Here is a 16837-nt window from a genome sequence, read left to right on the forward strand (position 1 = left end):
AGATCGATCATATATGTCAATTAGTGCGAATTAAAGTTAAAAGAGACATAACGGTTTTCACACGTGTATTTTGGGGACCTTTTTACTCAATTGATACTACTAGGGGACCGATTGCGCTGAGAATTGCAAATATTGTCAAAGCAACATTGATGGCAATTACCGAATGGGGACCAACAAGTGCGCGGTTTTATCGCTCTTATCGACAATTATCGGCAACACTTTCATGCTTCAGTGCACACAGAGTCTCTGGTGCACATTAACCTCAAGTCTTGCTGTCAACACAGATTAGCAGATAATGCTTCGTTATTACTCTGGTTGTTTAAATAAAAGTTTAATCATAATGACTGTCAGTCTTTCCCGAAAATTTGATATCCACGAAATTACGTGTCAGCGAATTAGTTGTTTTTTATTAAACAACGAAATTTCATACCGACGAATTTCTATATGTTTACAGTATTTTCTTCCACCACACAGGGCAAGCTGGTGGCAGCCGTCGCCCCAACCACCACGCTTCCCCAGCTCAACCAGTCTGAGCACCACCACCGGCGCCACAAGGAGGGAAACGAGGGGTCAACGCTACCCTCTCTTGGAAAGCCCGAGTCACGCCAGAACACGTACTCCACCATTGGGACGCCCGAGAGGAGCAAGCAGGACCAATATGGCAATAAACTGCCCATGACCCCGGCAGGTGAATGAGATTAAATTGAAGTTAAACTTGTTTTGGATTGATAGTATTTGAGCCTTGTTCTGGGAAAACATGGCTGAATGCATGTGTGTAAAGTGCTGTCCAATCTGCAGTCCGCACATGGCTGAATGCATGTGTGTAAAGTGGTGTCCAATCTGCAGTCAGCACATGGCTGAATGCATGTGTGTAAAGTGCTGTCCAATCTGCAGTCCGCACAGGCTTAATGCATGTGTGTAAAGTGCTGTCCAATCTGCAGTCCGCACAGGCTTAATGCATGTGTGTAAAGTGCTGTCCAATCTGCAGTCCGCACAGGCTTAATGCATGTGTGTAAAGTGGTGTCCAATCTGCAGTCCGCACAGGCTTAATAAATGTGTGTAAAGTGGTGTCCAATCTGCAGTCCGAAAAGGCTTAATGCATGTGTGTAAAGTGCTGTCCAATCTGCAGTCGGCACAGGCTTAATGCATGTGTGTAAAGTGCTGTCCAATCTGCAGTCCACACAGGCTTAATGCATGTGTGTAAAGTGGTGTCCAATCTGCAGTCCGCACAGGCTTAATGCATGTGTGTAAAGTGCTGTCCAATCTGCAGTCCGCACAGGCTTAATGCATGTGTGTAAAGTGCTGTCCAATCTGCAGTCCGCACAGGCTTAATGCATGTGTTTAAAGTGCTGTCCAATCTGCAGTCCGCACAGGCTTAATGCATGTGTGTAAAGTGCTGTCCAATCTGCAGTCCGCACAGGCTTAATGCATGTGTGTAAAGTGCTGTCCAATCTGCAGTCCGCACAGGCTTAATGCATGTGTGTAAAGTGCTGTCCAATCTGCAGTCCGCACAGGCTTAATGCATGTGTGTAAAGTGCTGTCCAATCTGCAGTCCGCACAGGCTTAATGCATGTGTGTAAAGTGGTGTCCAATCTGCAGTCAGCACATGGCTTAATGCATGTGTGTAAAGTGCTGTCAAATCTGCAGTCCGCACAGGCTTAATGCATGTGTGTAAAGTGCTGTCCAATCTGCAGTCGGCACAGGCTTAATGCATGTGTGTAAAGTGCTGTCCAATCTGCAGTCCGCACAGGCTTAATGCATGTGTGTAAAGTGGTGTCCAATCTGCAGTCCGCACAAGCTTAATGCATGTGTGTAAAGTGCTGTCCAATCTGCAGTTCGCACAGGCTTAATGCATGTGTGTAAAGTGCTGTCCAATCTGCAGTCCGCACAGGCTTAATGCATGTGTGTAAAGTGCTGTCCAATCTGCAGTCCGCACAGGCTTAATGCATGTGTGTAAAGTGCTGTCCAATCTGCAGTCCGCACAGGCTTAATGCATGTGTGTAAAGTGCTGTCCAATCTGCAGTCCGCACATGGCTGAATGCATGTGTGTAAAGTGCTGTCCAATCTGCAGTCCGCACAGGCTGAATGCATGTGTGTAAAGTGTTGTCCAATCTGCAGTCCGCACAGGCTTAATGCATGTGTGTAAAGTGTTGTCCAATCTGCAGTCCGCACAGGCTGAATGCATGTGTGTAAAGTGCTGTCCAATCTGCAGTCCGCACAGGCTGAATGCATGTGTGTAAAGTGCTGTCCAATCTGCAGTCCGCACAGGCTTAATGCATGTGTGTAAAGTGCTGTCCAATCTGCAGTCCGCACAGGCTTAATGCATGTGTGTAAAGTGCTGTCCAATCTGCAGTCCGCACAGGCTTATCCTGGACGACACTTTTAATTTAGAAGAGACCTCCTAGAGGCAATAAAAGTCCATAAAAGCGGAATGTGTTGTCCAAAATTACTCTGGAACAACACTATACGCACATGCATGAAGCCCAGTTTTACCAGACAGCAGATTGATACAACTTTTTACAACTTTCTTTTGCATTGATTGCATTGAAAGCCTCAGGCTAAGTGAGACAGCGTTTATTATGGGCTGAGTTACTAATACTGGTAGGCACAAAATCAGTCTTGGCCTTTGACCAATCTTGAACATTTGTCCAACATTTTTTTTTCTAATTTTGAATTTTTTCAGATAACTGGTATTCACTTACCTGTAATGGCAATTAGAGGATGTTCATAAATGCACTTTATTGTGCAATATTTTAATCTTGATCAGAATATAATTTTTTTTGAAAACCATATATTTAATACGATTTATACAGTTTAACAATAGTGTTATGTTTTGCTATGTAGATCTTAATGTGAAGTTGATGATTTCAGAGGCATTAAAGCTCTATAGAGGAAAGTTAACAACATTTGAGCAGACAGAGATTCTGGATTACCCGGAGATCTGGTTCCTGGGTTTGGAGGCCAAGAAAATAGAGGGGGAACCAGGAAGTGCTCAGAACAATGGGTACGATGATGAAAATGGATCATACATAAAGGTGAGATGGGATTTTCCAGAGCTGATGTAATTGTTTCTGTTATGGGTTCTTATTCCAATGCTTAGTCATGAACAGCGTTATTGTTTAGTGACCAACAGCCTTTTCCTACTGTACAAACAACGCTGGCCCATTTAGAAAATGAGCCGCACTTTATGAAAATGGGGTTTAATGCATGTGCACAAGATGTTCAGATTTGCCTGTGCCATCCACACAGGCTTATCAGGGACAACACTTCCTGATTTATGGAAATTTTCATTTAAAGGAAATCTAAACATGAATCTCCTCTAGCAAGTGTCTTCTATTGATATTCATTTGTAGACCACTAAGATAATAAAATATTTATACTTAATAAATGCTTATAAACAATACCCCAAGATTTATAATAATGTAAGCCTTGTTTATTTTGTTATTGTTACCAATGTCGATAATATAAAGGAAAAGCCTACACGGTTAGGTTTACTACTATTTTTAAAGAAATAATACCTTTAACAGTTTAACACGTGTAATCAAAACAATACACAAACAAAACTATGGTTTATTCCTATCACATAGATACTGTTAGTTGAAGGCAAATTGTAGTTTAACCACTAGTTAACATTCAATAGAGACCCACAGGTTTCAACTCCATAGGCTGTAATTGTTTTAAATTATTTTAAACAAGACTTCAAGGTCTTCTGGTATTGTTTGTTCCAACTGAAACAGATTTCAAACTGGATAAGCAGCTTATTGCATTATTAACCCTCTACATTCTTGCATTGTGTGCAAGTCGGTTATCGACATGCAATCTTGCATGACAGGATATAAATAGCATAAAATGGTAAAGTTGAATTTGTAATTGATAATAACTGAAGTATAAGTCATTGTTTATGATGTGTGCCGGGGAAGCCTTTTTATTAAAATTTATCATGAAGTTAATGCAATTTGTGATAGAAAACATTTAGTTTTTTCATCCTTTTCTTCATCGTCATTATCATAATTATCATCATCATCATTGTCATAGTCATCATCATTGTCATAGTCATCATTGTCATCATCATCATCCATCATCATCATCATCATCATCATATCATCATATCATCATCATCATCATCATCATCATCACCACCACCACCACAACCACCACCACCACCACCACCACCACCACCATCATCATCATCATCATCATCATCAACAACAACAACATCATCATCACCACTACCACAACCACCACCTCCACCACCACCACCACCAACATCATCATCATCATCAATAACAACAACAACATCATCATTCTGTACATCATTTTCATCAAAACATATATAATGATAATCAAAACTATCATTATCATCATAAATTCAGCCTTCACAAACAAATGAATTTTTTTCTGTGTGTTTATATTTATACTAAAAACACTAAGCAAACAAGCAAAAACAGCTTTTATAATATTTAAACAATCCAACCTAATTCTAGAGGGGTGTTGAATAACTTAATGATAGCACAAAAAAGTTTATGGTGTGCCAGCATTTGAACCTTTTTGTTTGCTTAATGCGCCTTCTGGTAATCCTATACTAATCTTTAGTGTGGTTTAATCTCTGTCGGGCATGCTATGGCACATGGTGAAATCAATATTGGTGTTAAAGCTGATTTATGCATTGACAATTCTACTAATTCAGTTGTTGAACCTTTTTAATCCATGCACATGGAAATGAAATGGATTACATACTTAAATATCCAAACCACAAATGTACCATAAGTTTCATTAAAAGGTATATGGTTTCCTCAAAAGAGGATTTTGATACCATATGAATCGTTATTTTGTCCTGACATAAAAACACATTATGAGCAACTAAAACATCCAAGCAAGATATAAGCATGATAATCATATACATAACTTTAACCCTTTGCATGCTGGGTAATTTGTCATCTGCTAAAATGTCGTCTGCTGAATTTCTAAAATTAGCATTTTCTTCGATTTTTTTCAAAGAATACTATCAGAATAGCAAACAGTTTGGATCTAGATGAGACGTTCTGCGGCGTCTCATCTGGATCCAAACTGTTTGCAAAGGCCTTTAAAATTCAGTTCCAGCACTGTAAGGGTTAAACTTTTAAGAGAAAGATAAATTTGACATGTTTTATGCTTGTAATAATTCCAGTGAATGTAAGGAATTCGAGTCCTAAATGGAAAGTAATAAACATTCTTAGATTTACCATAACTATTCCCCTTTTCACTTTACCATGGGACCAGACATTATATCCCTGTTGTGAAATGGAATCATTATTTTACACATATCAAGTTGGCTACTTTTTAAGGCTATATAAATAAAATCAGTGCTCCAGTTAGTCCTGAATAGCAGGGAACAGCACCCTGCCTCTTAATGGTTCCACCCTGCTCCCTAAAGGTTCCTGCAAGCGGCAGTCTGCACATGCTTATCATTGAGGACACTTTTAGTCTAAACTTGATTTTCGCTAAGTACAGATTTGCTTTAAATGAAGATAGCATAAGAGCAGAACGTGCAGCCCCTGAGTAGCCTGTGCAGACTGCGCAAGCTACTCAGGGATGACACTTTTGGCACATGCATTCAGCGGCTTTTTTTTCAATAGCAAGGCTCGTTTATTGTGTTTTGAATTGTCAACATGATTGTGCATGTTTCACACCCAGATTGCCAAAGATCACCTGGCGTACAGGTATGAGCTGTGTGAAGTGTTAGGACACGGGGTTCACAGCGAGGCTGTCAAAACATTTGACCACAAACAATCCAGGGTCACAGTGGTTAAAGTGCTCTTCAACAAACAGTCCCGTAGGTAGTATATCGCACAGTGTGCTTTACAACAAACAGTCCTGTAGGAAGTACATTGAATAGTGTGATCTACAACAAAGCGTCCCAAAGGTTATGCACTGTACAGTACGCTCTACAACAAACAGTCCTGTAGATAGTACATTGAATAGTGTGATCTACAAAAACAGTCCCAAAGGTTATGCATTGTACAGTGTGCTCTACAACAAACAGTCACGTAGGTTGTGCATTGTACAGTGTGCTCTACAACAAACAGTCCTGTAGGTAGTACATGGCATGGTGTGCTCTACAACAAACAGTCCCATAGGTAGTACAGTGCACGGTGTGCTCTACAACAAACAGTCCCTTAGGTAGTACATTGTGCAGTCTGCTCTACAACAAACAGTCCCGTTGGTAGTATATTGCACAGTGTTCTCTGCAACAAACAGTCCCATAGGTAGTACATCGCACAGTGTGCTCTACAACAAACAGTCTTGTAGGTAGTACATTGCATGTGCTATACCGTAAACAGTCCCTTAGGTAGTATATTGCACAGTGTGCTCTTCAACAAACAGTCCCGTAGGTAGAACATTGCACAGTGTGCTCTACAACAAACAGTCTTGTAGGTAGTAAATTGCATGTGCTTTACCATAAACAGTCCGTAGGAAGTACATTGCACAGTGTGATCTATAACAAACAGTCCCGTAGGTAGTACATTGCATGTGCTTTACCATAAACAGTCCGTAGGAAGTACATTGCACAGTGTGCTCTACAACAAACAGTCCCATAGGTAGTTGCATAGTGTACTCTACAACAAACAGTCCCATAGATAGTACATTGCACAGTGTGCTCGGAAACAATCAGTCCCAAAGGTAGTGCTTGCACAGTATGCTCTACAGCTAACAGTCTCATGGGTAGTACATTGCACAGTGTGCTCTTCAACAAACAGTCCAGTAGGTTGTACATTGCACTGTTTGCTATACAACAAACAGTCTTGTTAGTAGTAAATTGCACAGTGAGCAATAGGGTCCAGTGAGAACTGGAACATAAAGTGCATTGCAATCCGATTGTTTTAATGATGCACCAAGCAATTGCGCTCAATAAAGATCAATAGCACAAAAGGTATATTTGTAGCACAAAGAGTGGATTTGTAGCTCATAAAGTGGATTTGTAGCTCATAGAGTGGATTTGTAGAACAAAGATGCAATGCATTCTGTCACATGCAAGGTATAATTTCAGTGAATTGCAATAGGTTATTTTTGTATAGAGAGCTTTGTTTATGCACTTAAAGAATTCCTCTCTGTGAGCCTTTGTCTGGGAAAACAAGGTTTAATGCATGCTAAAACTGTTGTCCTAGGCAGTCCATAATGGCTTTTCAGGGACAACTTATCCTGCTTTTATAGGTTTTTTTCTTAGAAGGAAGTCTCTTCTTAACAAATACCAGTTTAGGCCAAAAGTGTCCTTCCTGAGTAGAATACGAGTACTGCAGAGAATAATTTGGGAAAACTTTTTATGCAAATTCAGTGCAAGACTTCATATAATTGCTCCGAATTTTCAGCAATTTTATTATTATGCCCCCCTTCGAAGAAGAGGGGGTATATTGCTTTGCTCATGTCGGTCGGTCTGTCGGTCGGTCCGTCCACCAGGTGGTTGTCAGACGATAACTCAAAAACGCTTGGGCCTAGGATCATGAAACTAAATAGGTATATTGATCATGACTCGCAGATGACCCCTATTGATTTTGAGGTCACTAGGTCAAAGGTCAAGGTCATGGTGACCAGAAATAGTAAAATGGTTTTTGAATGATAACTCAAGAACGCATATGCCTAGGATCATGAAACTTCATGGGTAGATTGCTCATGACTTGCAGATGACCCCTATTGATTTTGAGGTCACTAGGTCAAAGGTCAAGGTCACGGTGACCCGAAATAGTAAAATGGTTTCCGGATGATAACTCAAGAACGCATACGCCTAGGATCATGAAACTTCATGGGTAGATTGATCATGACTCGCAGATGACCCCTATTGATTTTTAGGTCAAAGGTCAAGGTCACGGTGACCCGAAATAGTAAAATGGTTTTCGGATGATAACTCAAGAACGCATACGCCTAGGATCATGAAACTTCATAGGTAGATTGATCATGACTTGCAGATTACCCGTATTGATTTTGAGGTCACAAGGTCAAAGGTCAAGGTCACGGTGACCCGAAATAGTAAAATGATTTTCGGATGATAACTCAAGAACGCTTTTGCCTAGGATCATGACACTTCATAGGTACATTGATCGTGACCCGCAGATGACCCCTATTGATTTTCAGGTCACTAGGTCAAAGGTCAAGGTCACAGTGACAAAAATCGTATTCACACAATGGCTGCCACTACAACGGACAGCCCATATGGGGGGCATGCATGTTTTACAAACAGCACTTGTTATAGTTTGTGAACAGTTTAGTTGACAGATCATTTATGCTAGTTTTGAATTGAGCCTTCAAAACAGTGTGCCTGGCACTGGCAATGGGTTTTGCAGTTCTCACAGCACGCTGTTTTTTCACGACACCTGCAGGTGCTGAACGATCATCTAGTCTACCGCTATGAGATTTTCGAGGTGCTTGGCAAGGGATCCTTTGGGCAGGTGGTGAAGGCATACGATTATAAGACTGACCAAATGGTAGCCATCAAACTTATCAGAAATAAGAAAAGGTGGGTAACTCTGCTGATGTTTTTAACAAATTGACAAAATCCTTGCAACAGTTTCCTCCCCTATCTGTTTTTTAAGTATCAACTGCAGCCATACAAGATGAATTTGATAATTCAAAAACTAGACAAAATGTGTACAACATTTACTTCTTATATTGGTTATAAGTACCCATTCAAACAAACTACTATTAAACAACATATATTTGTATGTTTTTTTCCTATTGAGTGTACAATAGACTGTTTAGGTGTTTATACCAAAAAGTTAAAAGCACTTAGTAAGCAGATGTGGCATGAATCTTTTACTGTGCTTTACATGCCATATTTTAGGGTTCTGATATACCCTAAAACCATGCGCCCTCAGTGTAACCGACACAAGTATGTACAGAGCACAATTGTTTGAATCTAATACCTGACTTCACCTGAATTTCAAATGAACTTGTGTTAGGGGTTGTTTGATTCTAATGTTGTTGAGACCTTACAACACAAAATTTGTTAAGACTTATAAATCTGACACTTTTTTAGAGTCATCACAGAGGTTTTTTGTTGGCATAGAGTTTTATCTGCGCTGATTCCTGCACAGGCACTGTACAACTAAATGATATGGTCATTTTTATGTCCCCCACCACTATAGTGGGAGACATATTGTTTTTGCCCTGTCTGTTGGTTGGTTTGTTGGTTGGTTGGTTGGTTTGTGTGTTTTTTAACATTTGCAATATCTTTTGCAATATTAAAGATAGCAACTTCATATTTGGCATGCATGTGTATCTCATAGAGCTGCAGATTTTGAGTGGTGAAAGGTCAAGGTCAAGGTCATCCTTCAAGGTCAAAGGTCAAATATATGGGTCAAAATCGCTAATTTAATGTACACTTTTGCAGTATTGAAGATAGTAACTTGATATTTAGCATGCATGTATATCTCATGGAGCTGCACATTGTGAGTGGTGAAAGGTCAAGGTCTAGGTCATCATACAAGGTCAACGGTCAAATATATGGGGACATAGTGTTTCACAAACACATCACTTGTTTAAAGTTGTGTTTTCAAGAAAAGTAATGACAGCTTACACAAGTGAAGATTTTATTTAGCTATATAGGCTTTATATATTAAAATGTCTATATAAAGTCTATATATGATAAAAGACAAGTTTTAATTACAATGACAATTCATCAACATATATGGCAAACTTTGTAGCACTACATAAGTATATACTTGTTGGTCAATTGATGATTCGCAGGATCTATTGTACCAGATATTGAAGCAATTGATGTGTTCACCACATTGTGATAAGCCTAGTATAGAAATAAAATATTGATGCTGGATATATAATTTTAAAAGCAAGTATTTTGTTTAATATTATTGCTGTGTAAAATATATTTATGTAAACATTTTTGTTAAATGGATTTAATCCATTGTAAAACACACAAGATATGTTTTTAACATATAAAATTTTAATGTACAATTTGATTTGTACTTAGTATTTTATCTTTCAAAGTATAGCCATCTGTTTCTTTCTAGTTTCAACCCCCAGGCGCTAAGATAGTTAAAGAAAGATCTATTTTCTTCCTTGCTCATACAGTTGTCAATGTCCCTGTGGATACATTTATCTTTCTGCTTACAAATTTACTTCCCTTATCAAGGTTTCACCATTTGTCTTGAAGAAATGAAGTAAGCACACAATTATATTTATACCCCTGTTTATCATAATGATATGCCATGCACTTGTTTCACACATTCTAACCTTCCTTGTTTTTGCCACATATTTGATTCCCTTGGTCTGACACAGTTTCCTCCCCTGTCAAGGTTTCACCACCGTGCACTGGTAGAGGTCTATATTCTGGCAGCTGTCATATTTGTCTCCCCTGTTCTCATACATGCTTACCTCTGCTGTTTGCATAAATGCTTACCTCCCTTGCCTTCATACACGCTTGCCTCCCCTATTCAGGTTCCACCACCAGGCGCTGGTGGAGGTGAAGATTCTGGACGCGTTGCGCAGGAAGGACAAGGACAACCAGTTCAACATCATCCACATGGGAGAATACTTCTACTTCCGCAACCACCTCTGTATCACCTTCGAACTCATGGGGTACGTAGTAATCTGGTTAATCAGTGAATATTGATTATGAAATGTAATTGTTTTTATGCCCCCGTATCGAAAGATCGGGGGTATATTGTTTTTGTCTGTCTGTCTGTCTGTCTGTCTGTCTGTCTGTCTGTCTGTCATTGTGTCAGTCAGTCAGTCATTGTATGTGTGTGTCACAAAACTTTAACCTTGGTTAAACTTTTATAACTTTTGCAATATTGAAGATAGCAACTTCATATTTGGCATGCATGTGTATCTCATGGAGCTGCACATTTTGAGAGGTGAAAAATAAAGGTCAAGGTCATCCTTCAAGGTCAAAGGTCAATATCATTGTTTTTTTCGTTCCTAAATCTTTAACCTTCGTTAAAGTTTGGTCATTACTTTTTGAATATTGAAGATACCAACTTGATATTTGGCATGCATGTGTTTCTCATGGAGCTGCACATTTTGAGTGGCTAAAGGTCAAGGTCATCATTCAAGGTCAAAGGTCAAATTTATGGCTTCAAAGCGGCGCAATAGGGGGCATTATGTTTCTGACAAACACATCTCTTGTTCAACCTTGCTTTGATGATGGTATGATAAATAGAATACTAGGTTAGTGTGATTTTGTACTTAAATTTATCCCACGAGTGAAGAAAGGTTTACATGGCGAGGCTTGCCGAGCCTTGTAAGCCTTTCTGACACGAGTGGGATAAATTTAAGTACACAATCACACTAACATAGTATTCTATTTATCCTACAATATTGTTTTATTTAATTTATTCCTAAAATAAAAGCAAAAACACATTAAATTAACTGAATCTAACATTGCATAGTAATATTTATTGTGATCTTTCCTGTTTACGGAAATCGAAATAGTCCTTAAGAATTCCATGCAAAAGAAAAGTAACGAGACAAAATATTGCTATACGCCTCGATTCAAAATTAACCAGCGTTCCAAATGTAACACACTCAAATAGAACACAGACGGTTGTGTTCAAACTACAATTCTTGTTTCACCACTGAAAAAAACAAAAAACAAACATGGCTCCCGCCATTTTGAAATTTACAAAATGTGTAGACACATACCGTGGCTACGTGAAGCTTGATTCAGCATTTATTCCCGCCGATATTGTTAATTTTAGTCTTTAAACAACTCTTCTTTTTACACACTTTATACTTACTTACATAAAATTATTGTTCTACTCACTAAAAGTTGTATAATAACCACGTCCATGTTTATTTTCGTAATGTTTAATTTGCTTCCATGACGAGTTAAAATTCTAGACAAATTTCTTCATCACCATCCATCTTTTCCATTTTAAAGCACTGGATGTAAGCAGGCAATTCTTTGTGGATAGACATTCTTTGATCGACTGACAAAGGAACGACTAAACCATCAAAGAAATTGCCATTTTAATTCGACATCGATTTACTTCGAAAAGTTAAAGAACAATTCACTGACACTTTTTTAAAATTTAATCCATCAATTGTTCAACAAAACATCACGTTATTCGAGTACATTCGACATTTTAACTAAATCGAAAATGCAGCCTCACCAGTTTCATTCCAGTTTTATATCCAAACACTGTGTTTTTCACATTCATAATATTATAGTAATCCATTGTAAACACACATACACACTCGTAAACTCGTTAAACGACTGCGTACCCAATGACCTAAATGACGCAATCAGGGGTGAAAGGCCAAAAAAGTAGTCCCTATGTACATGTTCTAAAAATAACTGCTATAAACTGGATCTAAAAATAGCGATAAAGAAAACCTTATCTTTTCTTTATGAGTCGTATTTGTTCTATAAAATTATTTAGCTGTAGGATAAAATACTGTTCTGAGTCTCATTTGATAAACTGCCAAACCCTATTGTTTGGAATTGTAACAGTTAGCTGATGTAAACCTTGGTTCTTCTACTTCTGCAACCATCACGGTATCACCTTCAAACTCATGGGGTACATATTACATTTAGTGAGGTTAATGGGTGAATTTTGATTGTGAAATGCATTTTTTGTTAAATCTGACTTTGAAGATGGGATGAAAAACTGTTTTAAGTGTAACAAGATAAACTGCCAGGACCTTATTGTTGGAATTGTAACAATTAGTTAATATATATATATATATATATATATATATTGGTTAAAGTTAAGCAACAAATCTCTCCTTTCATACAGAGATGACATTTGTGACGATAGCTTATTGATCTTCAGCACTTGTTAATACTTGATGTTGATTGTGAAAAGTCATAGATTTAGAGAGTATTTTCAAAGATATGTATGTGAAATAATTAACTCAGGTAAGCTTAATGTTTGAACATTTCACTCTGGTCCGATCAATTTTTTTTTTCACAACTCTGTTTTATAATAGACTAACTGGCATTTTTAGCTCATCTATTTTTTGAAAAAAAAAAAGAGCTATTGTCATCACCTTAGCGTCGGTGTCGGCGTCGGCGTCCGGTTAAGTTTTGCGTTTAGGTCCACTTTTCTCATAAAGTATCAATGCTATTGCATTCAAACTTGGTACACTTACTAACTATCATGAGGGGACTGGGCAGGCAAAGTTAGATAACTCTGGCTTGCATTTTGACAGAACTATGTGCCTTTTTTATACTTAGAAAATTGAAAATTTTGGTTAAGTTTTGTGTTTAGGTCCATTTTATTCCTTAAGTATCAAAGCTATTGCTTTCATTCTTGCAACACTTACTAACTATCATAAGGGTACTGTGCAGGCAAAGTTATGTAACTCTGACTGGCATTTTGACAGAATTATGTGCCCTTTTTGTACTTAGAAAATTGAAAATTTGGTTAAGTTTTGTGTTTTGGCCCACTTTTTTCCTTAAGTATCAAAGCTATTGCTTTCATTCTTGCAACACTTACTAACTATCGTAAGGGGACTGTGCAGGCAAAGTTATGTAACTCTGACTGGCATTTTGACAGAATTATGGGCCCTTTATACTTGAAAATTTGGTTAAGTTTTGTGTTTTGGTCCACTTTACCCTTAAAGTATCATAGATATTACTTTCATACTTGGAACACTCACAAACTATCATAAGGGGACAGTAAAGGACAAGTTGCATAACTCTGGTTGTCATTTTTATGGAATTATGGCCCTTTTTTGACAGAAACTTTGAATATATTGTTACATTTTGTGTTTAGATCCACTTTACTTCTAAAGTATCAAGGCTATTGCTTTCAAACTTCAAATACTTGCATGCTATCATGAGGGTACTGTACCTGGCAAGTTGAATTTTACCTTGACCTTTGAATGACATTGACTCTCAAGGTCAAATTATTAAATTTTGCTAAAATTGCCATAACTTCTTTATTTATGATTAGATTCAATTGATACTTTGACAAAACAACTCTTACCTAACATACCTCAATAGACTCCACCCAAACCATCTCCCCCCGAACCCCCCCCCCCCCCCCAAAAAAAAATCCCCCCTCAATCCCCCCCATTATTATTTTTTTAAATTAAAGATCATCTAATTAATGACCACCACACCCTCACACTATACCCCCCCAAACCCCCACCCCCAAAAAATAATTTTTATGCCCCCGGTAGGATGGCATATAGCAGTTGAACTGTCCGTCAGTATGTCAGTCAGTCTGTCTGTCTGTCCGAAAAAAACTTTAACATTGGCCATAACTTTTTCACTTTGAAGATAGCAACTTGATATTTGGCATGCACGTGTATCTCACGGAGCTGCACATTTTGAGTTGTGAAAGGTCAAGGTCATCCTTCAAGGTCAAATGTCAAATTTATGTTGTCTGTCCGTCTGAAAACTTTAACATTGGCCATAACTTTTTCAATATTGAAGATAGCAACTTGATATTTGGCATGCATGTGTATCTCATAGAGCTGAACATTTAAAGTGGTGAAAGGTGAAGGTCAAAATCATCCTTCAAGGTCAAATGTCAAATATATGACGTCTGTCCGTCTGAAAACTTTAACATTGGCCATAACTTTTTGAGGGGTGGAAGTTCAAGGTCAAGGTCATCCTTCAAGGTCATCTTTCAAGGTCAAAGGTTAAAAATATATGTAAAACAATTCAAAGCGGCATTATATTGAAGCTGCACATTTTGAGTGGTGAAAGTTCAAGGTCAAGGTCATCCTCCAAGGTCAAGGTCATCCCTCAAGGTCAAAGGTAAAAAAAAAAATAATTTCAAAGCGGCGTTCTCATAAAGCTGCACATTTTGAGTGGTGGAAGTTCAAGGTCAAGGTCATCCTTCAAGGTCAAAAGTAAAAAAAAAAAAAAGCAGCGCAATAGGGGGCATTGTGTTTCTGACAAACACATCTATTGTTTTTTTCAAATATGGTTAAAAAACACTTAACATTTATTTTTATACACCCTTCTCCACTCCACCCCTCCCTCCTTTGTGATTGAAATTGAGATAGGTCCCTACACCTTTAAAAAGAAAAATAGATGAGCGGTGTGCACCCGCAAGGCAGTGCTCTTGTTTTAAATTTAAGGCTATAAGCAAAATGTTGTCAGTGATTTTTATAACACTTATAATTTTATATGAAACATATAAAGTTTATTTTTTGTAACAATTTAATTTTGGAACACTTTTTTGCATTGGAAAAAGTGATCCTAAGCTAACATTCTGTTAACAGTCTTACATATAATCAAGAATTCAGGACCAGGCTATTCAACACAAACCTGGTATCCTCCATCTGCAATCTTGCCGGTTGAACCTGTATGAGTTGACTTGTGTAACAATTAAAATTGCTCACTATTTTTTGCATTTGTGAAACACAGGTGATCATCCGCAAATCTGCTAAAACAAACTTAAAAATATTGGAGAATTTGGGGCCAGGTTATTTAACACAAACTCTATCTGTAATCGTGTAGGATGAAGCTTTATGAGTTTTTCACAAGCTGTTAAAAACAGACTAAATAATATTTTAGGATTTGTGACCATGTTATTTAACACAAACATTGTCTATCTCTATCTGTAATTTTGTAGGATGAACCTGTATGAGTTAGATAAAGCATATTCTAGAATTTGTGACTAGGTTTTTAAAAACAAACCTATCATTTTCTATCTTAAATTTTGTAGAATGAAATTGTATGAGTTTATCAAAGATGATTCCATGCAATGCCAGTATAATCTCTAGCTGTAATTGTTGTAGGATGAACCTATATGAGTTGATAAAGAAGAACAACTTCCAGGGATTCTCCATCGCGCTCATCCGCAGGTTTGCGTTCTCACTTCTACAGTGCCTCAAGCTGCTCCAGAGGGAGAAAATCATCCACTGTGATCTCAAGCCTGTAAGTGATGTGAGAAAATAGTTGTATATGGGAAAACAGGGTTTAATATGTGTGGTTAAAGTCAAGCCTGTAAGTGATGTGCGAAAAAAGTTGTGTATGGAAAAACAGGGCTTAATACATGTGTTTAAGTTGAACATAGAAAAACAGGGCTTAATATGTGTTGTTAAAGTCTAACCTGTAAGTGATGTGAGAAAATAGTTGTGTACAGAAAAACAGCGCTTAATACGTGTTGTTGAAGTCAAACCTGTACATGATGTGAGAAAATAGTTGTGTATGGAAAAACAGACTTAATACGTGTCAAAGTCAAACCTGTAAGTGATGCGAGGAAATAGTTGTGTATGGAAAAACAGGGCTTAATACGTGTGTCAAAGTCAAACCTGTAAGTGACCTGGGAAAATAGTTATGTAGGGAAAAACAGGGCTAAATACGTGTGGTTAAAGTCAAACCTGTAAGTGATGTGAGAAAATAGATGTGTTTGGAAAAACAGGGCTTAATATGTGTGGTTAAATTCAAACCTGTAAATGATGTGAGAAAATAGTTGTGTATGGAAAAACAGGGCTTAATATGTGTGGTTAAAGTAAAACCTGTTAATGATGTGAGAAAATTGTTGTGTATGGAAAAGCAGGGCTTAATATGTGTGGTTAAAGTAAAACCTGTTAATGATGTGAGAAAATTGTTGTGTATGGAAAAGCAGGGCTTAATACATGTGTTGAAGTAAAACCTGTAAGTGACGTGAACAATTGTTGTATATGAAAAAGGGGCTTAAAACATGTGGTCAAAGTAAAACCAGTAAGTGACAAAATTAATAAATATTTTTATATGAGTCTTGTGCTTTGAAAGCAAGGCTAAATGCATATGGGTAAAGTGTTGTCCCATATTAGCCTGTGCAGTTTGCAGGGGCTAATCAGAGATGACATTTTTCATCTCTACAATATTATTTAATTACTCTACAATTTTGCTACAATATTATTTAAATATAATACATGTGTTAAAGTTGAATATTTAAAA

General features: G+C 37.7%; 1 protein-coding gene across 5 annotated transcripts in view; it reads left to right on the top strand.

Moving 5' to 3' along the window:
- The window catches only part of LOC127871955 (dual specificity tyrosine-phosphorylation-regulated kinase 4-like), a 106291-nt gene that overhangs the window by 75972 nt on the left and 13482 nt on the right, over positions 1-16837 (top strand). For all 5 annotated transcript variants that reach the window (XM_052415245.1, XM_052415249.1, XM_052415247.1 and 2 more), the window contains 5 exons: positions 475-688; positions 2872-3035; positions 8352-8488; positions 10426-10566; positions 15691-15829. In XM_052415245.1, coding sequence (XP_052271205.1) covers positions 475-688; positions 2872-3035; positions 8352-8488; positions 10426-10566; positions 15691-15829 — 795 coding nt within the window. The remainder of the gene's footprint in view (positions 1-474; positions 689-2871; positions 3036-8351; positions 8489-10425; positions 10567-15690; positions 15830-16837) is intronic.

The sequence above is a fragment of the Dreissena polymorpha genome, chromosome 3 (genome assembly GCF_020536995.1).
Source record: "Dreissena polymorpha isolate Duluth1 chromosome 3, UMN_Dpol_1.0, whole genome shotgun sequence".
Lineage (NCBI taxonomy): Eukaryota > Metazoa > Mollusca > Bivalvia > Myida > Dreissenidae > Dreissena > Dreissena polymorpha.